This window comes from Gadus chalcogrammus, chromosome 4 (assembly GCF_026213295.1).
Source record: "Gadus chalcogrammus isolate NIFS_2021 chromosome 4, NIFS_Gcha_1.0, whole genome shotgun sequence".
Lineage (NCBI taxonomy): Eukaryota > Metazoa > Chordata > Actinopteri > Gadiformes > Gadidae > Gadus > Gadus chalcogrammus.
In genome coordinates, this window is record NC_079415.1 from 927,841 (window position 1) to 955,529 (window position 27,689).

Here is a 27,689-nt window from a genome sequence, read left to right on the forward strand (position 1 = left end):
TATAGATAGTCTCCCACCGTGATTGGCTGGGACTGCCGCACAGCTGACAGTCACCATGACAACAAACTACATGTTGCCACACATACAAATGTCAAACACAAGGAGGGTTTACGACACCTGGGGACATGTTGAACTAGAATAAGGCAGAGTTTGAATTTCTTATTTATTTGTCTCTTAATATTATGACTTCCTTATCATTGATACCACCATGCATTTTTATTTCTCCATACATTATTAAGGATCTATTATTCTTGACTCTGATTGAAGGTCGGTTATAGCCCCGCCTCCTCCCTCATCGACGGCCCTCCAGAGAGGAGAGGTTGGGAGTTTCATACAGACGATATAAGAGACAAGTTGGTTGTTATCAGACTCTACTGTGTGTGTGTGTGTGTGTGTGTGTGTGTGTGTGTGTGTGTGTGTGTGTGTGTGTGTGTGTGTGTGTGTGTGTGTGTGTGTGTGTGTGTGTGTGTGTGTGTGTGTGTGCGTGCGTGCGTGCGTGCGTGCGTGCGTGCGTGCGTGTTGTGAAAACACGTGACATGCGCTGAGAGGTGTGGGGCTTTCCGTTTCTCTCTCTCCCTCAGTTACTTCCTCATCTGACGGTCCGTCGCAGCGGGGAGCTTTTCTTCTTCGCTTTGAAAACCTTTCACCTGATTAACTTGTTTTATAAACACTTTAACCTCCGTTTCTTCCCTTATATTACTGGTATATGATATTGATCTCATCTTGGTAAATGTGTCCACACACACACACACACACACACACACACACACACACACACACACACACACACACACACACACACACACACACACACACACACACACACACTTGGTTTCCCAGAAAACACGTGACATGCGCTGAGAGGGGCGGTGATAGATGATTTTAATGCAAGGATAACAGAAGCCATGCAGTCAACTGCAGTAGAAATAATAGGGAAAGGAAGTGGGTCAGGACAACAACGTCACATGGTTCCCTGGTGGACAGATGAATGTAAAAAGGCTGTACAGGCAAGAAACAAAGCTTTTAAGAAGGTTAAAGCTTCATTTTCCTTTAATGACTTGATAGAATATAAGAAAACACAAGCAGTAGTTAGACGAGTGATAAGGCAGGCCAAGCGAAACCAGTGGCAGCAATTCTGTAACACTATTGGAAGAGATACCAAGATCAGTGATGTGTGGGGCATGATTCGAAGGATGGGTGGTATCAGGAGGGAATATGCCCTACCAGCAATTAGGTATAATGGTGAAATCATGGTGACAAACAAAGACAAGGCAGAAGCTTTGGCTAAATCATTCGCTAAAATACATAGCTCTGCTAATCTGACCCAGGAGGCAAGAGCAGGTAGGGATGAAGTGATTAGGGTACATCCCAACACAGTAAGGAAAAAGAATGACACCGCAGAGGCATCAAATGTTTGTTTTTCCTTGTTTGAGTTGAAACGAGCTTTAGCAGGTGTTAGAAATACATCCCCATGTAAGGATGAGATATGTTATAAAATGGTGGTCAATTTAACTCCTCAAGCACAGATGGTGATCCTGCAGCTTTTCAATAGGGTTTGGGAATCAGGGACACTACCATTGGCATGGAAACACTCTGTGGTTATCCCAATTGGGAAACCAGGGAAAGATAAGAGTGAAGTGACTAGCTATAGGCCAATAGCCCTGACCTCTAACATGTGTAAGGTAATGGAGCGTATGGTTACGGATAGATTAACCTACATAGTAGAAAGCAGGAGCATGATTAGCCCAAGTCAGAGTGGTTTCCGTAGAGGGAGGACGACCATGGACCCTGTGCTGTGTTTGGAGAATATAGTTAGAAAGGCCCAGGCAAATAAGGAGATGGTAGACGCCATCCTTTTTGATGTTGAAAAGGCGTATGACATGTTGTGGCGGGATGGTCTCCTTATTAAGCTTGAAAGCATGGGAATAGGTGGGAGGATGTTTAATTGGGTATTGGATTTCCTTAAGGATAGAACTATGGAAGTGAGGGTGGGGGCAACCCATTCTAGGGTCTATCCTACAGAGAATGGAGTTCCACAAGGGAGTGTGTGCAGTCCATTACTCTTTAGTGTTATGATTAATGACATTTTCTCAGAGGTTGATGCTAGTCTTGGAAGGTCTCTGTATGCAGATGATGGGGCGTTGTGGGTTAAAGGCCGTAATGGTACGTTTGCTGAAAAGAAGCTACAGGCAGCTGTAAGCACAGTAGAGAAATGGGGTAATAAGTGGGGCTTCCGTTTCTCAGTTGAGAAGACTCAAGTGATATGCTTTTCCAGGAAGAGGGAAAATCCAATCTTACGAATCGTACTCTATGGACAAATGGTAAAGCAAGTACAAGTTATTCGGTTTCTGGGAGTCTGGATGGATAGTAAGCTGACCTTTGGAGAGCATATCCAGAGAGGAGTGATGAGATGCAAAAAGGCAATCAATGTAATGAGGTGCTTAGCTGGAAGTAGCTGGGGCGCCAGTATGAAATCTCTTAAGCAAATGTACATTGCCATAATTAGATCTGCATTAGACTATGCGTGTATTGCATATGGTTCAGCTGCAAAGTCACATCTTACCAAATGTGATGTAATACAGGCACAGGCCATCCGGCTGTGTTGTGGGGCATTCAAGACTTCATCAGTTGCAGCTCTACAGGTGGAGGTTGGAGAGTTACCATTATATTTGAGGCGTAGGCAGTTGTCCATGGTATACTGGACTAATTTGCAAGGACACAAACAAGATCATCCAACCAAATCAGTTCTAGAGCCATGCTGGGAGCATGGGCGCACAAAGATAAATAGTTTTGGATGGGTAGGAGATAGCTCTGCCAGGGAGTTAGGGATATCCAATTTAACACATAGCTGTACAGTACCACTACCAGCAACTCCCCCGTGGCTTTTCCCCATGCCTACAGTAGATCTTGAAATTATTAAGAAATCAAAACAATGTAATGAATTTGGAGGGATGAATAGTTTGATACAACAGTATATAAGTGATAAGTATAACGGGTCAATTCAAATTTTTACAGACGGGTCAAAAGACCCAGACACAGGTAGGACAGGGGCTGCAGTACACATACCACAGTTTAGTGTATCAATTATCAAAAGAACGTCGGATCATTTAGCAGTATTCACAGTGGAGCTGTTAGCCATTTTATTGGCTCTCTGGTGGATAGAAGAGGGAAGGTCAAGTAGATGCATCATTTGCTCAGACTCAATGGCAGCTCTAGTCAGCATCTCAAATGGCAAATCTACCTGTAGGCCTGATCTAGTGTATGAGGTTCTTCAGAGTTTGTTTAAAATAGAAAGAATGCAAATAACGGTGGGCTTTTTATGGGTCCCATCCCATGCTGAAGTAGAAGGCAATGAGGTTGTCGACATGTTGGCAAAAAAGGCACTGAAACAGGATATACAGCTGGGTGTTCCATTAAGTAAATCTGAAGTTAAAACAATAATTAAATCAGAAATCAACAAGGTGTGGCAAGAACAATGGGATAGGGAAAATAAGGGTCGGTTCCTGCATAGAATCCAGAGGCAGGTGGTAACAAGGAGACAGGGCTGCTGGAACCGAAGATGTGAGGTTATCATCACAAGACTACGCATAGGGCACACATGTCTTAACCACAGTATGAACATCATAGGCAAACATGAAACAGGGGTCTGCCCAAAATGTAATGGAAGAGAAACAGTGGAGCATGTTTTACTACAATGTGAAGCGTACAATTTGGAGAGAAGGGAGCTGTTGAAAAATGTTAAAGCTTTGGGTCAAACAAGCTTGACCTTAGAGGGTTTACTCTCCTTTTCCTCACTGAGACCACCAGCATGGAAACATGTATTGAGGTATCTAAAAGCAACAGGTTTATTTGACAGATTATAATTTAATCTGTGGTTTTTTATCTATATGATTTTGTTTATTTACTTTTGTTTATTGTTGCATAGTTTATAACGTATAACCTCCATCGAAGCTCTAAAACAAACAGTAGGTGGCGGTAATGCACCATATTGGTTTGCCAACCGCCAAATAAACTTAAAAAGAAGAAGAAGGAGAGTGGCGGTTCAGCTCATTTACTTCCTCATCTGAATGTTTCGTCGCAGCGGGGAGCCTTTCTTTCTCCGCTTTGAAAACCTTTCACCTGATTAACTTGTTTTATCAACACTTTAACCTCAGTTTCTTCCCTTATATTTATACTTTCATAACTTTTTGCCGTATGGGACAGAACGTATTTTCTCCTGTCTACTATGGATGAGGAGATAGAGGAGGAGGGTCCTACCTCTAAGACCGCTCTATCTGGGGAACATGGCCGCCGGAGCAAAGCTAAGAGGTAAGAAGAGGATCTCTCTGTCTGTGACTGTTGTCCATCTCAGAGCTCAGCAGTGATGCATCATGACTCCATCATTAGTCTGAGTAAAAAAAGTGTGTGTGTGTGTGTGTGTGTGTGTGTGTGTGTGTGTGTGTGTGTGTGTGTGTGTGTGTGTGTGTGTGTGTGTGTGTGTGTGTGTGTGTGTGTGTGTGTGTGTGTGTGTGTGTGTGTGTTGAAGCCAAGAGAAGCAGCAGAGAGCAGAGCTCAGCAGTGGTACATCATGACTCCATCATTAGTCTGAGTAAAAGCTGTGTGTGTGTTGAAGCCCAGAGCAGCAGCAGACCTCAGGTTGATCAGTCGTATCGTAATGTGACTCTGACGTCACTAGATCCACAGTCGTCGTATCGTCCACGTTTAAAACACAACGTGAACCGCCAGACCAGAAACTCAGGAAGAGCAATACATCTGACCTGAGCAGTAAGGCTCCCCTGAGATGAACAGGGTTCTGTCTTTATTCTCTACTGTGTTTGGTCTGCATGACTGATGTCTGTGGTCAAGATTGACTGTAATACAGTGAGCTCCATTTGGTCATTGTCTGTTCTTAAGAAGGAAAAGATAACATGCGTAAATTAGACTATGACTTTGACAAAGTTTGGTACGTCAGCGTTGATCAAACAGATTCATTGTCATTCTAGTTCAAAGCATTAGGGCACGCAGAGTAAAAACACATCAGTAACAAGGTATAATATTTAAGTATTATTTAAGGAAGTATGAATGAATGAAATTAGGCATTTATATCCCGCACATATGATTAGCAAGCCAACACAAGGAAGGCAGCTAACCATGTCAGAGCGGCTGAGTACATAATATATATTTTTATTATTATTGCCCAGAGCAGCGGCCCTTCTTATCCCACCTCTTGATAATTTAGACCAGGGGTCAGCAATTTTTTCAACATGCAGTGTCAGTTTGACATTTTCTCGTTAATAAGTGTGCCTTGAGCAACAATATATAAAAAATGAAGCTGAATTATGACACCAAAATTATGCGACTAAAAACATTTCCAGAAGACCTGGAATTGTACTATTTTCATATAGTCCACAATAATGCGTCAACATTTTAAATGTTTTTTTGGTTATTATATTTGCAACATGGGCTTACAAATTATAATTACATATGTCCCATCTTAAAACACAATTTTCAGAAACTCATTCAAAATCATATTTGCACTGTGAGAAATGTAAAAAACAAGAATATATGAGAATGTTGAAACCATCCACATCAATATTTTTAGGTAATTTACAGCTTTGCAAAACCATGTGAAGGAGATGCATACAGCAGCTACACCACTTGCAACAATATTTTAAATATTTTCTTTTCTATTACTCACAACATAGGTTTAAAAACTATTAATTGATCCCATTTCAGAACACTGCTTTCTGTAACTAGTTTTTAACATATTTGCAATGGGAGGAAATGGCCAAAACAGAATAAAGTGCAAAAAAAAAATTTGGTGGTACTGATTATGCGCCGCATTGTGCTGCGATTTTTTTTAATATTTAGTTATTTTATTAACTGTGCCAATGATTATGCTGACCCGTGCCAGTGGAGGCATGCGTGCATAGGGTTAGACCCCTGATTTAGATCCTACTTCATATCCCAACCCTTGCAAGCCCACCCCCTAAACCATCCGTAGATTCTACTAATGTCTGAGCGACAACGATGTACGCATATCGGGCATCAAGTGTGAATAAGTGTGAATGACCCTCACGGTCGAACCTCCTGATGTACAAATGCGGAGAAAAGACGGAGGACATGTGTGAAAACGGCTAATAACCATTTCAACAATCTGAGAAAGATTATTGAAATCAAAAGTCATGAGAAAGTAGTTGAGTAGCCCTGCAATAAATGATAAAACGAAAAGGTATCCACAAATCCTAACTTCCAGATGGTGTTTGTTTTTCAGAAGGAGGCAGCAGAGAGCAGACTCCCCTGGACCCAGCTGTGTCTCCATGAAGAGTGACTGGTCTATGGGTAAACCTGAAAACTTCAAAGATGGAAATCAGTCTATTGAGAAGAGGTGAGGATTTATCAGATATAATAAAGATACTAATTCTATCAAACGTCCATAAATCCTGGTTCTGGTTTTTCTAGAAGAGTCCAGAAGCAGCAGCAGAGAGCAGACTCCCCTGGACCCAGCTGTGTCTCCATGAAGAGTGACTGGTCTATAGATCAACCTTTGAACTTTAAAGATGGAAATCACCAACCTTCTAAGGAAAGGTGATGATTCAGCCAGTACATCAGGGCTGTTCAACTGGCGGCCCGCGGATCACCTTGATCCGGCCCGCGGATCATTAATCAGAACATAACAACCTCCGATCACAGGACCACTTGGTGCTGGATTGATTCATGGCTGAGGCCGTTTATTCTGCTGTTTGAATAATATGAATTTGAATCGTTTTCTATGTTAGCTAAACGCATTGTGAATCAACACTCACAGTATGAAGGGTACTAAGTGTGTTTTAATGTCAACATGTTAGTGCTTAAATGCCATTATAGCTGCTTTCACACATAGATGTACAGCCCGCTATTCTCCCGACGGGCCGTGTATGTAAACGACATATCCTGACATTGGACATCCTGAAAAAAGACTACCCCTGAGGCAGTGGCGGCTGCTGGTCTTTTAAAGAGGGGAAGCTCATTTTTGGCCTACATCAAAATAGTTGTCAATTTATTTGTACCTCAATTCGGCCCTCCGTTCCTTTTCAAGAAAATGCTAGCTGGCTAGTTCACTCCGACCTAGCCAACAGTATAAATGAACGAACTAACGAAACGATATTAATCTCGGAACAAGGAAATGCGGAAAGTATGTTAAACTGAAACAAGGAAATACAATAAATGTGTTTTATTCACAGTGTAAGAAATTAATAATGGAAGCAATTTCGCCAAGCAAATACCAAGAAATGTGTTGCAGTTTGTCATGAGACTTCACTTGCAAAATCCGCGATGGGACTGAACTCAGATAGTGAAGTGACTGTGTATATCTCAAAATAGCTGTCAATCAAAAAGTGATTCAGACTTTCGACTGATCCTCCAATCATAACGCGGAAGCCCAGCGTCCAGGCTAGCCCAGGCCAGCCCACTGCTCCATCCACCCCCAGAGACGCTGAGCGTCCGGGGGCGGGACAAATCTGGGCATTTATCCAATGACCGTCGAGTTTCGAGGCAATGAAAAAAACTGTTCCATGCAGTCTCATTGAAGTGAATGGACGCTCGGCTTCTACGGTCTAATGCATTGACATTACGGGAATGTATGAGAAGTTAACAAAATCGGGTCAGTCTTGGATAAGATTCTTATCGAACTCGTCTTCGACATGAACGTATTTTAACGAATTTGTAGTCAATGAAATGTTAACACAACAATACATAGGCTATTTGACAATTTAATGTTCGAAATTTTAGGGGAAGCTGAGCTTCCCTTGCAGTCTTAGAGAAATCGCCACTGCCCTGAGGTTGTATTTTACCTGGCAGAAATGTTAATTACCTTATATGTGAACGAGCAGTAGAATGTCAGCATTTCACACCATTTGAGTGGGCGTGTTGCATGTTGAGTGGCACCCTAAACGATAATCAGCCTGTTGCCTTTTGTTCGCTGAATGTTTAAAAAATATTTTAATGTTGGCACTGATTTTCATAGTCATTTGTGGTGAGCGCTAAATGATAGGTCTTATGGTAACCCTAAAAGTGCACATCATACAATAAATTACGATACATGAGTTCACAGCTGCACACGTGTGTAGAAAATGTTTTCTTTATTATTATGTTACACCTTTCCTGCTGTGGGCTCTCAGACCGTAGTCGAGGAGCACAGGAGAGACGTTCCCTCCAGGGCCGATTTTCTCTCGGGGGGAACACCCTTCACTTTGACCGGCAGTGGGTCTGCTTATAGGTCGGAATATGGTCGGAATGAAGCGGTCAAATACAAACAGAGAGAGTGACAGCGGTCCTTCTTATCCCGCCTCTGGATAATTTAGACCCTACGTCATATCCCAACCCTTGCAAGCCCACCCCCCTAAACCAGCCGGAGATTCTACTGATGTCTGAGTGACAACGATGTACGCATATCGGGCATCAAGTGTGAATAAGTGTGAATGACCCTCACGGTCGAACCTCCTGATGTAAAAATGCGGAGAAAAGACGGAGGACATGTGTGAAAACGGCTAATAACTTCATTTTCAGCCTGTCCATATATTTCCATTTCAACAATCTGAGAAAGATTATTGAATATTTTGGTTCTTGTTTTTCAGAAGGAGGCAGGAGAGAGCAGACCCCCCTGGACCCAGCTGTGTCTCCATGAAGAGTGACTGGTCTATGGGTATACCTCCTGGGCTTAAAGATGGACGGCCCTCCAGAGAGGAGAGGTAGGGGTTTCAAACAGACGATAAAAGAGACAAGTTGGTTGTTATCAGACTCTACTGATAGTGATGTTTACAAGTCAGGGGAAATAAAAGTGTGTGTGTGTGTGTGTGTGTGTGTGTGTGTGTGTGTGTGTGTGTGATTGACGTGTGTGCATGCGCGTCCATCATGCCGTCCATGCTGAGATGGGAGTAGTGAGAATTCCACCAAATGACCCTAAAGATCGCACAGCCGTCGTAATTGCCGCCGTTAATGCAAACAGATGCATATTGCTTCAGAAAACGATCTTGATAATATGTTTACTATCGACCATCAAAACAGAGCACAAACAAGCCTTATCAAGGACAGGATACACTGCTGTCAATCAAACATCGGCAGCGTCAGAGACATTGGAGGGGACTCAAACTCCAAGGAGAGCTAGCCTGTCTCCCTTGTGCAGACCACTCCATAGTAATAGTAAAAGTACACAACATACAATAAATTACAATACATGAGTTCACAGCTGACCGCAGTCGAGGAGCACAGGGGAGACGTTCCCTCCAGGGCCGATGTTCTCTCACGGGGGAACACCCTTCACTTTGACCGGCAGCGGGTCTGCTTATAGGTCGGAATATGGTCGGAATGAAGCGGCCACCGATTCTTCACAGGCTGGGTACTTTATTCTTAGTTTCACTAACTTTACAGTACACGTTTGCACAGAAACAACCGGACTCGTTCATTATTTCACTAGACCCGCCAGCGCTCGCTCTCCTCGCTCGTCCACTCACACACACATACTGCCATTCCTGCGCACACACATACGCTACTCTCGTAACAATTATAATTAACAGTTAGCTGAACATTATGCCTGAACATTATGCCTTTCTTCTTCGTCGTTTCTTCTATTTGTCTCTAACTCATGCTCCAATCTTTCATTGATCGATGCAGATGTTGTGGATGCAACGGAATATTTGATGCGTCGCTGCAGCAACATTTAAGATGATCGCGATGAGTTTTGCCCGTTCTGCCTCCGTGCTCTCTCTGGTCAAACCAAAAGAGAGTGACAGCGGCCTTCCTTATCACGCCTCTTTATATTTTAGACCCTACGTCATATCCCAACTCTTGCAAGCCCACCCCCCTAAACCAGCCGGAGATTCTACTGATGTCTGAGTGACAAAGATGTCTGCATATCGGGCATCAAGTGTGAATAAGCGTGAATGACCCTGTTGGTCGAACCTCCTGATGTAAAAATGCGGAGAAAAGACGGAGGACAGGTGTTAAAACGGCTAATAACTTCATTTTCAGCCTGTCCATATGTTTCCATTTCAACAACCTGAGAAAGATTATTCAAATGAAAAGTCATGAGAAAGTAGTTGAGTAGCCCTGCAATAAATGATAAAACGAAAAAGATGTCCACAAATCCTAACTTCCAGATGGTGTTTGTTTTTCAGACGGAGGCAGGAGAGAGCAGACTCCCCTGGACCCAGCTGTGTCTCCATGAAGAGTGACCGCTCTATGGGTCTACCTGAAAACTTCAAAGATGGAAATCAGTCTATTGAGAAGAGGTGAGGATTTATCAGAGATCATAAAGATACTAATTCTATCAAACGTCCATAAATCCTGGTTCTTGTTTTTCTAGAAGAGTCCAGCAGCAGAGAGAAGACTCCCCTGGACCCACCTGTGTCTCCATGAAGAGTGACTGGTCTATGGATAATCCTCCTGTCCAGTTTAAAGATGGAAATCACCAACCAACTAGGGAAAGGTGAGGATTCAGCCAGTACATCAGGGCTGTTCAACTGGCGGCCCGCGGATCACCTTGATCCGGCCCGCCGATCATTAATCAGAACATAACAACGTCCGATCACAGGACCACTTGGTGCTGGATTGATTCATGGCTGAGGCCGTTTAGTCTGCTGTTTGAATCGTATGAATTTGAATCGTTTTCTGTGTTAGCTAACCGCATTGTGAATCAACACTCACAGTATGAAGGGTACTAAGTGTGTTTTAATGTCAACATGTTAGTGCTTAAATGCCATTCTAGCTGCTTTCACTCATAGACGTACAGCCCGCTATTAGCCCGCTATTCTCCCGACGGGCCGTGTATGTAAACGACATATCCTGACGTTGGACATCCTGAAAAAAGACTACCCCTGAGGTTGTATTTTAACCCGCGGAAATGTTAATTACCTTATGTGATGAGCAGTAGAATGTCGACATTTCTCACCATTCGAGTGGGCGTGTTGCATGTTTAGTGGCACCCTAAATGATAATCAGCATGTTACCTTTTGTTTGCTGAATGTTTTAAAAATATTTTATTGTTGGCACTGCTTTTCATAGTCATTTGTGGTGAACGCTAACTGATACGGTCTCACGGTCGAACCTCCTGATGTACAAATGCGGAGAAAAGACGGAGGACATGTGTGAAAACGGCTAATAACTTCATTTTCAGCCTGTCCATATATTTCCATTTCAATAATCTGAGAAAGATTATTGAAATGAAAAGTCATGAGAAAGTAGTTGAGAAGCCCTGCACTAAATGATAAAACAAAAAGGATATCCACAAATCCTAACTTCCAGATGGTGTTTGTTTTTCAGACGGAGGCAGCAGAGAGCAGACTCCCCTGGAACCAGCTGTGTCTCCATGAAGAGTAACCACTCTATGGGTCTACCTGAGAACTTTAAAGATGGAAATCCGTTGATTGAGAAAAGGTGATGATTCATCAGAGATCTTAAATATAATGTTTGTTATATGATATAAGGATAACTTTTTAGTAACGGATCGACACAGAACACCTGTCGAGACGTTGATATCCATTTTAACTCTGATTTACACCATACATCTGGTTCTTGTTTTTCTAGAAGAGTCCAGCAGCAGAGAGCAGACTCCCCTGGACCCAGCTGTGTCTCCTTGAAGAGTGACTGCTCTATTGGTAGAATTATTAACTTTAAAGATGGACGTCCCTCCAGAGAGGAGAGGTAGGGGTTTCAAACAGACGATGTAAACAGACCCGGTGGTTGTTATCAGACTCTACTTATATTGATGTTTACAAGCTGGGGAAATAAAATAGTGTGTGTGTGTGTGTGTGTGTGTGTGTGTGTGTGTGTGTGTGTGTGTGTGTGTGTGTGTGTGTGTGTGTGTGTGTGTGTGTGTGTGTGTGTGTGTGTGTGTGTGTGTGTGTGTGTGTGATGGACGTGTGTGCATGCGCGTCCATCATGGCGTCCATGCTGAGATGAGAGTAGTGAGAATTCCACCAAAACACCCTAAAGATCGCACACCCGTCGTAATTGCCACCGTTAATGCAAACAGATGCATATTGCTTCAGAAAACGATCTTGATAATATGTTTACTGTCGACCATCAAAACAGAGCACAAACAAGCCTTATCAAGGACAGGATACACTGCTGTCAATCAAACATCAGCAGCGTCAGAGACATTGGAGGGGACTCAAACTCCAAGGAGAGCTAGCCTGTCTCCCTTGTGCAGACCACTCCATCGTAAAAGTAAAAATACACATCATACAATAAACTACAATACATGAGTTCACAGCTGACCGCAGTCGAGGAGCACAGGGGAGACGTTCCCTCCAGGGCCGATGTTCTCTCGGGGGGAACACCCTTCACTTTGACCGGCAGTGGGTCTGCTTAGAGGTCGGAATATGGTCCGAATGAAGCGGCCACCGATTCTTGACAGGCTAGGTACTTTATTCTTAGTTTCACTAACTTCACAGTACACGTTTGTACATACGCAACCGGACTCGTTCATTACTTCACTAGACTGACACACGCTACCACTCGCTCTCCTCGATCGTCCAACCAAGCACACATACTGTCAACAATTAGCTGAACATCCCGGCTTTCCATTCCCTGTTTTCTAAATTAAACACAGAAATCAACTACATTCGTCCCAGTGTTTGTTACATGTGAAATGAAGCAAAAAAATACGCTTTCTTTCTCCGGTAACGCAGTCGTTCGCGACACCTTTCTTCTTCGTCATTTCTTCTGTTTGTCACTAACTCATGCTCCAATCTTTGATTGATTGATGCAGATGTTGTGGATGCAACGGAATATATGATGCATCGCTGCAGCAACATTTAAGATGATCACGATGAGTTTTGCCCGTTCTGCCTCCGTGCTGTCTGCGGTCAAACCAAAACAGAGAGAGTGACAGCGGTCCTTCTTGTCCCACCTCTGGATAATATAGTCCCTACGTCATATCCCAACCCTTGCAAGCCCACCCCCCTAAACCAGCCGGAGATTCTACTGATGTCTGAGCGACAACGATGTCCGCATATCGGGCATCAAGTGTGAATAAGTGTGAATGACCCTCACGGTCGAACCTCCTGATGTACAAATGCGGAGAAAAGACAGAGGACATGTGTAAAAACGGCTAATAACTTCATTTTAAAATTGTCCATTTATTTCCATTTCAATAATCTGAGAAAGATGATTGAATATTTTGATTATTTTTTTTCAGAAGGAGGCAGGAGAGAGCAGACTCACCTGGACCCAGCTGTGTCTCCATGAAGAGTGACAGGTCTATGGGTATACCTCCTGAGCTTAAAGATGGACGGCCCTCCAGAGTGGAGAGGTAGGGGTTTCAAACAGACGTTAAAAGAGACAAGTTGGTTGTTATCAGACTCTACTGATAGTGATGTTTACAAGTCAGGGGAAATAAAAGTTTGTGTGTGTGTGTGTGTGTGTGTGTGTGTGTGTGTGTGTGTGTGTGTGTGTGTGTGTGTGTGTGTGTGTGTGTGTGTGTGTGTGTGTGTGTGTGTGTGTGTGTGTGTGTGTGTGTGTGTGTGTGTGTGTTCTCCTCAGACACCATGAGAGGTCAAAGGTCACCAGTGCTCAGTCTGTACAGCAGCATCAAACAGAGCTGGAGATGAACCAGGAGGAACTGGCTGACACACTGGGGGGCAGTAAGAGACTCTTACTTTGAAGACAGAGGAGACTATTATTTTGAAGGGCAGAAGAGACTCTTACTTTGAAGACAGGTGTTTCGGCAGCTTGTACTACCTTCTTTCAAGATGCTGTGAGAGCCCAGCTCAATCAAACAAAATCTAATTACAACGAAAAATAGGATCTCTTGTCCTACTAATTATAACGAAAAAGATATTATCCTAAGGTGTATGCGAGTTTCAGTGTGAATGCAAACGAAAAGGTTATATTCAAGCGTGTATCTTTGTATATAATTCGTATCGGCTATTCTTATTTGTGTTTGTATTCGTGGTCAAAAGGCGATATTGTTCCCGACTGTGGCTGGCGTTAATGCGGCCCCTTAACGGGCCTCACATCCTGTTTACCTTTATTGAGCTCCAGGAGGCATCTCAAACCAACATTAACAGGGCAAGCAGGGGGAGGTAACTTTCAATAAAAGAAAACTAGAAATAATGTGGCGCTAACAACACGAGAACAGTATGAGACTCTTATTTGTTCTCTTCAGACTAACTGACATGTGAAGATATCTTTCCTCTTGGGGGTTAAATGGTTTGATCCACATTCGGGCTGTTTCCCAATGTGAAGGCTGCAGCCTTGCTAGGACGCGTCCTTGCTAGTCGCGTCCTATGGAGATGAGAATAGAGTGCTAGCTCGAGTGCCTCCTAGCGTTTGTAACGTTCAGACTTTGGAACGACTTGGTAGTGTGGAAGCGCTTCCGCTTCCGCTTTTTAATACTGCGTGTCCGCTTGTAGACACATGTCCGCTTATGAATGAAACATGGCAGCAATCAAGTGGATCGATATTTATTTGACTTTTGTCTGTTATGAATGCGGTCATGTCTCCTTCGCATGGAGCCTCTTTGGGGAAGTCACAAAAGCTTTGTTGCAGTTGATAGAATCGTCTTTATTAAATTTTAAAAAAATTCAATTATTATAAAACTTAGTTAAATTGTCTGAGAACTTAATTCATGCATCACATTTACAGTATGGTTGATTACTATTACGCAGGGGAAAAAAGACAAAGAAAGTGATGATAAACATGTATTTATTTGGATACATTATTTAACTGATCTGATTCATTCATATATACCTACAATCTACCAGTGCTTTAACACATAAGTATATCATATAAAATACAATTATATACGTTCATTACAAATTACAAACATTGCAAATGATCGGTGGTGCATTTATTTGACAACATTTTTGTGGGTCATCCTTAGGTGCACAAAAGCCTCCGTTTGCTGGGCTGACCCTAAAAAAAACGATTCAACACAAACATAAATAGGTATACATAAATAATGTAATCTTGTGAGCGAGTAAATTGACATTGGTGACAGTGGTGTTTAACACCAGCTGCGTCCATGCAAAATATAGCAACGTATCATTAAGTTGCAAAAACAGGTCTTTAGGCTTGATTATTTGCATTAACATGATGAATCTATACAAACCAATACGGCACAAAATATTTCTGAAAACTTTAATATAACTTCACTTACATTTGAACGTGTACTGCTTTCCCTCTGCCATTTCTTATATCCCGTGCAGCATGTGAACGCAGTGGATTGTGGGTAGTTTGGGCTCGTCTAGGATGCAGCGATGCATCCTTGAAAAATCTCGGAATTCTCAAAAACAAAGGACGCAAAAATGGCGCGGCTTTCTAGTGTCCTCAACATTGGAACAGTGCTTGTCGGCGTTCTATGACGTAGCGTCCTTAAAAGGGCGGCCGTTGAGCATGCTTCCTTGACATTTGGAAACAGCCACAGTATGTAGGGTTATTGTGTTGGTGTCAGGTTAAATGGTTTGTTCCAGATATGTAGGGTTGTTGTGGTGGTATCAGTGGTTTGATCCATTCCAGATATGAAGGGTTATTGTGGGGTATCAGGTTAAATGGTTTGATCCAGATATGGAGGGTTGTTGTTGGGGCATCAGGTGAAATGGTTTGATCCAGACATGAAGGGTTATTATGGGGTATCAGGTTTAATGGTGCAGTCCAGATATGTAGGGTTGTTGTGGGGGCATCAGGTTAAATGGTTTGATCCAGATATGTAGGGTTGTTGTGGGGGTATCAAGTTAAATGGTATGATCCAGATATGTAGGGTTATTGTGGGGGTATAAGGTTAAATGGTTTGATCCAGATATGTAGGGTTATTTTGGGGGATCAGGTTAAATGGTATGATCCAGATATGTAGGGTTATTGGGGGTCTATCAGGTTAAAGCATGTTTAACATTATACTGCAGATCAACAGCAGAATAACGCAGTGGAATAGATGCAACACTATCTTGTCATAACGGCAGAACAAGTCACCTTAGACTGATTAACTATCATTATCACTATCATTGGACCAATCACACCGCTGTGGAAATAATATTCCTGAACATTTTGAATCTGTTACAAGCATTCCTTAAACTAAATATCAAGAAGTTGATCATTTAACTTGATAATAAGGAAATATCTACCTGTATGTCACCATCCACTAACTTATGTACTCTGTTGTTTTCTCATTTAGGATTTAATGCTGTTGAGTGCCAAAATAAAATCAAGTCTCGTTTGACGAAGAAGTTCAGGTGTGTGTTTGAGGGAATCGCTAAAGCAGGACAGCCGACATATCTGAATGACTTCTACACAGAGATCTTCATCACAGAGAGAGACGGTGGAGAGGTGAACAAGGAACATGAGATCAGACTGATTGAAACAGCTTCCAGGAAACCAGCCATGGAGGAAACACCAATCAGATGTGAGGACATCTTTAAACCCTTACCTGGAGAAGATCAACCAATCAGAACAATGATGACAACTGGAGTGGCCGGCATTGGTAAAACTGTGTTAACACACAAGTTCACTCTGGACTGGGCTGAAGGCAAAACCAATCACGACATACACTTCACATTTCTCCTCACTTTCAGAGAGTTGAATTTACTGGAAGGGAAAGAGTTTAGCTTGATGGAACTGCTTCATCACTTCTTTATTGAGACCAAAGAAGCAGGAATCTGCAGATTCCACCGGTTCCAAGTTGTCTTCATCTTGGATGGTCTGGATGAGTGTCGACTTCCTCTGGACTTCCAGAAAAAACGGATCTGGACTGATGTCACAAAGTCCACCACGGTGGACGTGCTGCTGACAAACCTCATCAGGGGCGACCTGCTTCCCTCCGCTCGCATCTGGATAACCACACGCCCTGCGGCAGCCAACCAGATCCCTGCTGTGTGTGTTGACATGGTGACAGAGGTGAGGGGGTTCACCGACCAACAGAAGGAGGAGTACTTCAGGAAGAGATTCACAAAGGAGACAATGGCCAACGCAATCATCTCCCACATCAAGAAATCACGAAGCCTCCACATCATGTGTCACATCCCAGTCTTCTGTTGGATCACTGCTACAGTTCTGGAGGACTTCTTCAAAACATCCCAGATAGGAGAAGAGATGCCCAAGACCGTGACTCAGATGTACAGCCACTTCCTAAGGGTTCAGTCCATACAGGGGGACAGGAAGTACCGTGGGAGATCTGAAACAGATCCACACTGGAGTTCAGTCAGCAGGAAGAACATTGTTTCTCTGGGAAAACTGGCTTTTAACCAGCTGGAGAAAGGCCACCTGATCTTCTACGAGGCAGACCTGGCAGAGTGTGACATCGATATCAGAGCAGCCTCAGTGTACTCAGGAGTGTTCACCCAGATTTTTAAAGAGGAGTGTGGGCTTTACCAGGACAAAGTGTTCTGCTTTGTCCATCTGAGCATCCAGGAGTTTCTGGCTGCCCTTTATGTTTTTCATTCCTTCATCAACACTGGGGTCAATCTGCTCTCAGAAGAACACCCAACCTCCAGGAAAGTTAAACTTGTCCTCTACAAGAGTGCTGTGGACAAGGCCTTACAGAGTGAGAACGGACACCTGGACTTGTTCCTCCGCTTCCTCCTGGGCCTCTCTCTGGAGACCAATCAGATTCTTCTTCGAAGTCTGCTGGGAAAGACAGGAAGTAGATCACTGACCCCTCGGATTAAACAAGGTCTGCTGGGACAAAAAGAAAGGGGCTCACAGACCAATGAGAAAACAGTGTCTTACATCAAGAAAAAGCTAGAGGAAGATATCTGTCCAGAAAGAAGCATTAATCTGTTCCACTGTCTTAATGAGCTGAACAATCGTTCACTAGTGGAGGAGATCCAACAGTCCCTGACATCAGGAACACTCTCTAAAGGATCTCTCTCTCCTGCTCAGTGGTCAGCTCTGGTCTTCATCTTACTGTCATCAGAAGAGGAGCTGGACGTGTTTGACCTGAAGAAATACACTGCTTCAGAGGAGGGTCTTCTGAGGCTGCTGCCAGTATTCAAAGCCTCCAAAACGTATCTGTAAGTTCACTAATAAAATGTATTATTAGAATACAAACAACACTCTATACATAATACTAGAATATGTAAATTGTTATGCTACGTTCACACCAAAGACATTTGTCGCTTGGTCGCCCAAATTTTGTCGCGGGACAAATCATAAGCTGTCGCTGTGCAAGTTTTGTCAGGCGAATTTGTTATTTTGCCCGCCAACTGTGCTTAATGCCAATTCATTCTCAACCATGGCATAGATTACCACCATTGCATGTCTTAACCTGTTGTGGAAGAGGGAGGGACGTCGGAGAACCCAATGCAGTCTATTCATAATATTGTAATGACCACGGAAGAGGCAGTGAATGAAGTATTGATTAGACAGCGATTTATTAGAAAGATAAACCATTGGAACACACAAGACCAGTAACCATAGCAACGCCGGTAAACAAACCCTGTGAAGCCAAATCCCTATGAAAGCTCCCTGCGCTACGGCCATCCGGAGGTGCACATTGCTTTTGGCCATGATATTATACATACAATTATATTATATGATATACTATTCTATATAGAGCTCGGGGAGTCGCAAACAGCAACAATCACTTTCTCCTCCATGCTGCGGTTCACCCCTGACTGCACTGCAGGGAACGTTTGGCCGGTTGAACGCTGATTGAATGTTGCGTTGCACACGTCACTCAGTGGCCACGTTGTCGAACGCTGATTGGCTGTCATCAATTCGCGGCAAAGTTAAAATATTTGAACCCCAGCGAAAGTGTCATGCTGCAAATCCACGTGAACGCGCTCGCCTGTGACGGGCAAAAGTGTCGGGCTGAATATCAAATCTTGTCACGGGTTTTCTCTAGGGAAAAGTTTGCTCGATTCGCGTCTCTACGTTGACTTTGTATTGAATCATGCCGCCCCTTCGCGCTTGGTGTGAATGCACAGTTATAACTAACAAAACATCTGTAGGTTCTCTCATAAAATGTATAAAAATAATTGTATCATAATATACAGAAAAATACAATATAAAAGCGATCATAAAATACAAATCGTATCTGTACGTAACAATATACACAAGATAATATACATAAAACTAGAAAATAAAAGTTATAATAACATTGAAAACTCCTTTGTACGTTCAGTGATAACGTCTTACACACAACACAAAAAAATTAATACTACGATATCCAATGTTTTAAACATTATTTAAACTTAAAACACTTTCCTTTTTAGTCAAATTTAATATCGGATACTTCTTAGAACTTGGCATTTTTATGGACAATTTCAGGAGTTTTATTTATTTGACCCTCTAAATAAGTCATATTTTGAAGATCTGCTGTACAGACATTTAGTCAAATAAAATAAAATAAAACATATCTAATAACAAATTACAAATAAAACATTAAGCACAGTTCCTAACATGTAGCGTATTTTGTTTGCATGCAGGCTTAATGGCTGTCAGCTGTCAGAGAGATGCTGTGAAGCTCTGGCCTCCGTTCTCAGCTCCAACTCCTCTAGTCTGAGAGAGCTGGAACTGAGTACCAATTATCTGCAGGATTCAGGAGTGAAGCTGCTCTCTGCTGGACTGGGGAGTCCACACTGTACACTGGAAACTCTCAGGTCAGTTTCACTAAATGGTCAAACAGTTCCACAAGTTCCACATCAGAGGAAGTTTACAGGTCTACATAAGTAAAATATGTCCTCTCAGGCTCAAGACATTTTCTACTGTTGCCAATTACTTTTTCTATTTCGTTGCACCCTAACAAATGTGGTCGCACCCCTTTTATGAGACGTGAGAATGTCCTTGGTCACGTACCATCCATCTGTCTCCATTCATATGAACAGATTCACTCACTTTAAATCAGTTGTTAAAGTTTTGATTGATAAAACATGTCTTTTGACAAATTTCAAATAAAAAAGTAATCACTGTTCCTGACATGTAGTGTATTTTGTTTGTATGCAGGCTTAATGGCTGTCATCTGTCAGAGACATGCTGTGAAGCTCTGGCCTCGGTTCTCAGCTCCAACTCCTCTAGCCTGAGAGAGCTGGACCTGAGTACCAATGATCTGCAGGATTCAGGAGTGAAGCTGCTCTCTGCTGGACTGGGGAGTCCACACTGTACACTGGAAACTCTCAGGTCAGTTCTACTCAATATCTCAAACAGTTACACCACAAGTTCTACATCAGAGGACATTGAACAGATTTACCTCCAGAAAGTTAACAAGTCTAAAAAAATACGTAGAATATGTCCTCTCAGGGCTCACAACAGATTTTTCTACTCGTGCCAATTACTTTTTAATTTGGTGGCACCCTAACAAATGTGGTCACAGCCCTATATTAGACGTGAGAATGTCCTTGGTCACGTACTATCCATATGTGTCCATTCATATGAAAAGTTTCACTCACCTTTAATAAGTTGTTAATGTTTTGATTAAATAGGGGGTCTTTATCTGTTTTTAACGCGAGCGCCTCGACATCTCTTTCCTCACCTACCATCTCCTCCTCCTACTCCTCATCATTGAAATACCTACTAATAATAACCAGCTGCTGATTGGATAATATACTCCAATAAGGATTTATCTTCTTCTCTGGGTCATCCTGAATAGTGCATTTCTTCACATGCTCTTGAATAACGCTAGTGCTGCTGTGACATTTCATTGAAACTTTGCACAAAGTACAAACCAGTGTTTTAGTTTCTGATCAAAGCAGAGTGTCTTCATGGGAACTTAAGTGGGTCGTGTTCCTTAATAGAGCGATCACACCGCCGCCGCAATACAGCCACGCTTTAACTCAGCACTGAACTAATCCTTGGCAGTCTGGGTGCATCGAAGCACCATTACCACTCATCTTATCCCTTATACACAAGACCTCCATCTCACTCTATTTGTGTTGCCATGAGAGTAAAAGGTGTACGTTGGATTCAGTTTGTTAATGATGGTATAAGATGTATGTTTTATGAGATTCCTATTCTACTCAGAACCATGTAGTCGGACACTAGCTGCGTTTCCATCCCCCTGCTTTTATGCAAATTTTGGCTTGAGCTGTTTTTTTGACTTATGCGAAAGAGAGTAAATGCGCAAAATGGGAGATGGAAACACTTTTCGAAACAGCTGTGCATAGCGTACATTGAAGACACAGGACTGACAACGTCTTTTCGATTTCCGCATAACGACCGGCCATAGCAACCCCGCCGACATCAACTTGGAGGGTCAATATCTATTTTTAAGCGTTTCTACATCCTTTAATTATACCATGGTCTGGGGGAATACTCGATTCTGATTGGCTGCAGAGTGTCCATTAAGCCTTCAAAAGGAGAGCTTGTAAATTGTGAAAAATGCATTAAACTGTAATCAGAAAACGCGGTTATATGTTAGTATAGACCCTAGAGTATCTGTGGTATAAAGGCGGGATGAATTTTAAATGATCAATATGTACACTGTATCCTATAAATACTTCCATGGAACAGATGGGCAACGTGAATAACAGATACGTGTGGATGGAGAGATACAACTTTTCCTTGCTCTCATCCAAGCAACAAACATTACAGCTTTTTTAGAACCACAACTAAATTCCACCATATACCTAAGAGAGAGAGCATGTTATCAAAAGGATACGAGAAGTCCTGGAATGTGTGGTTTTCCGCTCCAACCACTTGATGGAAACGCACCTAATTCAAATTTCTTTTTTGCCAACATTCTAAAGATTCACTTCACCTTTTAGATGGAAATGTGACTAGTAAGGTGCACTTTAGGGTTGTTTAGTAAAGTTAAATAACGTATTCTTCTTTTAACTAAAGGTTATCTTAAATCTTTAGTTATTTGACCTCTAAGTATGCAATAATTTAAAGATCTACTATATTGACATTTAGTTAAACTAATAAAACATGTCTTATGACAAATTTCAAATAAAAAAATCAGAGGACATTTATATAACTCAGCTTATACCACGGTCTGCGGGAATACTCGATTCTGATTGGATGCAGGGTGTGCATTAACTCCTGATATACGGACACCTGGACAAGTAGTTCCGTCAAATTGTCTGTTTACCGTTCTCAATTAATGCGCTAGCTGGCGTATCGTCTCTAAAATAGTAGTAACCATAGCAACGGGAAACAAAACAAAGCTCAGCGGACTATAATACCTCCCGCTACCTCCCGTTCTAAAGTCGTAGCTATGGTCCGTCCTAATTACTGGAGGAGTGAACAACGTTTCCGTTTCATGAGAACCCAACGGGCGTGTAATGGTGGTTCCGGGTATTAGTCGGACCCTCAGGCGTAACCAGGGAAACAAATGCATGTTTTGTGGAAAACTTTATATTCAGATTTTAAAACGCATGAAAATATAAATGAATGGTCTTAATTTGGTCACCGTTGGTAAGTGACCGTGGTATAAGCGGGATAATGCCCTTCGAGGTGTCCATTATCAGGAATTAATGGACTTCGCGGAGGCAACCGTCCTCCGCTTCGCGTCGGACGGTTCACGCCTCCACGTCGTCCATTAATTCCTGATAATGGACACCTCGTCGGGCATTATCCCTTACTTATAATTCAGTACCTGTGATGACCACATCCATGATTTTGTATCATTGGAGATGTAACACCTTTTGTTTAGGTGGATATTCTAATACATCTATATGCCTGCAACCTTTCAGTTATAAATATAAAAATGAGCTCAAAATATAATAATATTGCCCCCCCACTGTCCCCCGTACACGTGACGGTGATAGTTTAGAGCAGGGGGGAGTACAGGGGGTCTTTGGAGGGTCTAACCCCTACTAGCTGGACACCTCAGACCCCCTGAAAGCCTCAACAGAAACATTTTACAGGGTCTCTGGAAAGATATAAAAAAAAATATTTGAAACTTGTGTGTTAAGGCTTAATATATCCAGTAGGGGTGTGCACGGGTACACGTGTAACCGGTTAGTAAATCATAACCGTTTAGGAAAAATAAGGAAACGAAAAACCGTAAAAAATTAATAATATTCACCGCGCCATTGTTTCAATGGGAATCTCGACGGTCCATACTTTCAACATAAAGTTTACATATTTATAATTCGATATTCGTCTCAGCCTTTATACCAAAGATACTCTAGGGCAGGCATCTCCAATGGCGGACCGCGGTCCGGGTCCGGACCAAGTGACAGTCCTATCCGGCCCATGACCAAATTAAAAATAATAATAAAAAAGCATGATTATGTTAGTAAAATAATTTCTCACTGAAATACAAATTGAAAGGCAGAATAGTCTGTAGTACAGCATAAAAACAGCAAAAAGCAATGATCTTCACAGAGCGAAGATCATGCACTCACCGAACTCCCCCCCTCCCTCCGTCTGTCACGGCATGTGCGTAATAGCGTCACTCAAAAAATAGCCAATCCAATTTTTTGTTTACCGGAAGGGCGATTTTGAATGAGAAAATGGCTTGCTCGAAAATAAGGAAAGGTCTACCCCGAAAACAGACATTTTAAAGATGAATGGACTGACCAATACTTGTTCATTCTCCCGAACGGCAGTACAAAACCTTTGTTGCGTCTTTTATGTGTTGAAACCGTGGCACTGATAAAAAGCAGGAATATTAAGCGGCATTACGAATCCAAACACAGATCCTTCAAGGAAAAGTATCACCAGAAGTCAGAAGTAAGAGCGTGGAAAATATCCGAGCTGAGAGCTCAGTATGAGAGGTCTACGCATGTCTTCACACACTCATTTACAGGCCAGCAACTTGCAAATGAATGCTCACTTAATGTTGCATGGGGCAACATAAAAAAACTTGCAGTGACACGACTGTTGTGAAGGAGTGCTTGAACGCCGCTGCCGAGACGTTACATGAAGGTAAACAAAGGGATGAATTGTGTGAAAAAGTAAAGCAAATCCCAATGTGAGCTGCAACGACAACCAGAAAATCTGAATTGTTATCAGATGACGCACTGTCACAGCTTCATGTGGCTGTTCAGAGTGCCCCATCCTTAGCCATTGATGAGTCTTCAGATGTAACGGATAATGCCCAGCTTTTGGTTTATGTGCGATTGTTTCATCAAGACAAGAAAGAGATCTGTGAGGACCTGTTGGGTCCAACACCACTTGAGACACTGTTTTGCTTACTTGAAATGAAGGCCTAATGCTCTTTTTGTGTTTATTTGAAATGTAGGTCTGGTGTACCTGTTTTGCTTACTTGAAATGTAGGCCTAATGCATTTTGTGTTTATTTGAAGTGTAGGCCTAGTGCTCCTGTTCTGCTTACTTCACATGTAGGCCTTATGCACTTTTTATGTTTACTTGAATTGCAGGCCTAATGTACCTGTTTTGTTTACTTGAAATTTTAATATGTGTTACTTTGTCTTACTAGTTTTTCATGGTTAAAAGTAAGCTATTTGGAAATTGAAAATAAATAAATCTAAAATTATACGGTAATATGCCGTGTTGATTGTATTTGACAAAAGAAGGCTATTAGGACGTGGTAGGTTCGGGCCTTTCTTGGAAGGAATTTTTAGTAACTGGACCTTGTTCAATTTTAATTGAAGACCCCTGCTCTAGGGTCTATAGCATGGTTTCCCAACGGGGGCGTTCGTACAACCTAGGGGGGCGCTGGGTAGGTGATTTTTTTAAACTGTCATGGTTTTCTAAATTTTTGGGTGAAAAAACATTGCATTTCAAGTACAAAATATATGGGCCAAATTAGGGGTGTAAATCTCTGGTTTCATCACGATACGATATTATATCGATTCATTGGACAACGATACGATATTTGCCGATATCAAAAGTCTGCCGCGATACGATTTCGATTCAGGGGCATGAGATCGATATGAGACGATATCATATGCCCATTTAACACAACCTCTTACAATCACATCAACTCAAATCAACTTAATTATAATTTCATCATTTTATTTCTTTGCTCTTCCGGATATTTAAAACAAAAAAATCTATTTTTAATACAAATAATAAAGTGCCACATAATTGCATTTAAGCGCCAAAGGTTTTTTATGGCTTAAATTAAAGAGCCTGTAATGATCTTTCATTTTGAACGTAGACCATTCCCAACCTATCTGTGTGGATAGTTTTCTTCTAAAAATAAAAAAACATCCCTCGGAATCATCTTGGCTGTTAAGATAAGCCGTCCGTGTTGCCAGATTGGGCACATTTTTCAGCCCGATTTGGCTACTTTTAATCACGTTAGGCTGGAAAAACGGGACATATGCCCAATCTGGCAACACAAACCGAAACTAGACATCCTCGCGCTCACACATGTGCTCGCTGTTGCCTCGTTTAACCGGTGAATGGATACGAGCGGCTTGGCGCTTTGCGCAGAAATAGTTTCACAAACACCCGCGAAAGGAGATATATAATAATAAAAGGGTGTAATACTGCGATATGCATCGATGTTTGGCCGTTGCATCGATGCAGTTGGATCGTTCGCCTATCAATCGATGTATCGATCTACATCGATGTATCGTTACACCCCTAGGCCTAATTAGGCCCCAGTGCGCGATCTGTTTTCGTGGTGCCCAAGGTGCCCGGGCCGCGGTGCCCGTGGTTCCCGGGCCATTCATTAATTCGTTCGCGGGGCACGGCGGGAGTTGCGGGAGTGCCGTGGTCACGGTCGCGGTGCCCAAGGAAGACGGGAGACGTGGCCTCTCTCTCTCGCTCTCCCTCTCTCGCTCTTTCTCTCTCGCTCTCTCTCTCTCGCTCTCGCTCTCGCTCTCGCTCTCGCTCTCGCTCTCTCTGTGTCTCTCTCTCTGTGTCTCTCTCTCGCTCTCTCGCTCTCGTCGCTCTGGAAGTTTAATTGGGTTTATTACAGTGATGGACAGTGCTGTTAGCCAATCAGAGGTGAGACATTTGCATGTCATGAAAATTCGTATATTTTTTTCACCAAATCTGACTCAGAGGGCATTCATTGCTATTGGTGACCACCGCAAAATCAATGAAAAACGCTGCAATAACAGCTTCAAGCAATATAACACGAATGTCAGTGGTTGTGTTAGTTTATTAAAGATTGATTTTAATGATTGGGGGGGCACCAGAGGATCAGGGTAAGGTCAGGGGGGCGTTTGCTCAAAAAAGGTTGAGAACCACTGGTCTATAGCTTATAACCGCGTTGTCTGATTACAGTTTAATTCATTTTTCCCAATTTACCAGCTCTCGTTTTGAAGAATAATCACCGCACCATTCGTTTAAATGGGAATAGCGACTATACTTTGTCTATACTTTCAACATAAAGTGTACATATTTATAATTTGAAATTTGTCGCAGCCTTTATACCACCGATACTATAGGGTCTATAGCATATAACCGCGTTTTCTGATTACAGTTTAATGTAACAGTAAGCTGATGACATCCTAATTAACACCACAACTGCAAATGAACCACACGGAGATAACCATGGCAACCGGTCAAACAAATGTTCTTTTTGCGATCATTCTGCTCGTGCTTCCGCCGTGTTGATAAACAAATAATCCCCCTAAAGTGCGAGTGCGGTCCACTTTAAAATAAAATTAAAGCTTCATTAATTAATAAAGAAATGGTTAACTGTGTACACGAAAAAGTAGGGGTTGTGTAAACGTTAACACTTTTTTGTAACCGTTCACATCCCTAATATCCAGTACTCATTATCTTAATTGCTAATTCTTTATCCACAAATATGGTCCCTTCAATGGACCAGGAAGTGCTTCATAAAAGGACCTTCTACGTCATCAAGACAACACCACTTGTGTTTGGAGTATGACGTTCACTAAGTGGTTGGCAGACTGGAAAAACACAGGATTTTACAGGTGTGTGTGTGTGTGTGTGTGTGTGTGTGTGTGTGTGTGTGTGTGTGTGTGTGTGTGTGTGTGTGTGTGTGTGTGTGTGTGTGTGTGTGTGTGTGTGTGTGTGTGTAGCTTGTCAGGCTGCCTGGTCACACAGGAAGGCTGTGCTTCTCTGGCCTCAGCTCTGAGCTCCAACCCCTCCCATCTGAAAGAGCTGGACCTGAGCTACAATCACCCAGGAGACTCTGGAGCTGCGCTGCTCTCTGCTGGACTGGAGGATTCACGCTGGAGACTGGACACTCTCAGGTATGAGGACAGCTCACCGCTCAGGGACAAAGTCTCCTACAAGGATTCATGCTGCTGCCAGATGAAGTGGTTTGAAGAGGCAGCATGTTGTGTAGAACGTGATGAGACGGCAGATGATGACGGTGAATGTTTCAACATGCTGCTCTCACTTTGTTTCCCCCCCAGTGTGGAGCACGGTGGAGTGTGGAGGCTGAAACCAGCTCTAAAGAAGTGTAAGTGTCTGTTTGATTCATCCCATGACACACACACTATTGAGATGGAAAGTCCATCCACACAGCAGGAAGTGAGGTCACATCCTACTGGGAATGAAGATGATGGCTGACATCATGTATCTTACGTATATTAATACTGTCCACCATCACAGTTAGACCTGCTTGTATAAAACCCAGCAGGTATTACAGGGGTGAGGGGGAGTGACCGGGTTAGGGGCCGGTGAGGGGGAGGGGAAGGGGCTGAGGGGTGAGGGGGAGGGGGGTGACCGGGTAAGGGGCCGGTGAGGGGGAGGGGAAGGGGTGAGAGAGAGGGGGCTGAGGGGGTTGGGGGGGGGAGGGGGCAGAGGGGGAGGACTAGGGGGGAGGGGGAGGGGGGATGACCGGGCTGAGGAGGGGCTGAGGGGGAGGGGGGGTGAAGGGGCTGAGGGGTGAGGGGGAGGGGGGTGACCGGGCTGAGGGGGGTTGAGGGGGAGGGGGAGGGAGGTGACGGGGCTGGG

The 27,689-nt window shown here is 42.9% G+C and overlaps 1 protein-coding gene across 11 annotated transcripts; it reads left to right on the top strand.

The window, feature by feature from the left end:
* The first annotated feature begins 526 nt into the window (after positions 1–526).
* On the top strand, positions 527–27,349 carry LOC130381846 (NACHT, LRR and PYD domains-containing protein 3-like). Of its 11 annotated transcripts, none has more exons than XM_056589645.1 (16): positions 527–548; positions 4,036–4,308; positions 6,254–6,367; positions 6,442–6,567; positions 8,595–8,708; positions 10,134–10,247; positions 10,322–10,444; positions 11,278–11,391; positions 11,542–11,658; positions 13,157–13,270; positions 13,501–13,601; positions 16,130–17,963; positions 19,380–19,553; positions 19,897–20,070; positions 26,807–26,980; positions 27,146–27,349. In XM_056589645.1, exons 2-16 carry the CDS (start codon positions 4,226–4,228, stop codon positions 27,300–27,302), a joined length of 3,633 nt encoding a protein of 1,210 aa, XP_056445620.1. In that variant the 5' UTR covers positions 527–548; positions 4,036–4,225; the 3' UTR covers positions 27,303–27,349. The 11 variants fall into 11 exon arrangements, with proteins under 11 accessions (XP_056445620.1, XP_056445621.1, XP_056445622.1 ...); XM_056589646.1 differs by having other exon boundaries at positions 10,325–10,444; XM_056589647.1 differs by lacking the exon at positions 13,157–13,270.
* Positions 27,350–27,689: the final 340 nt, after the last annotated feature.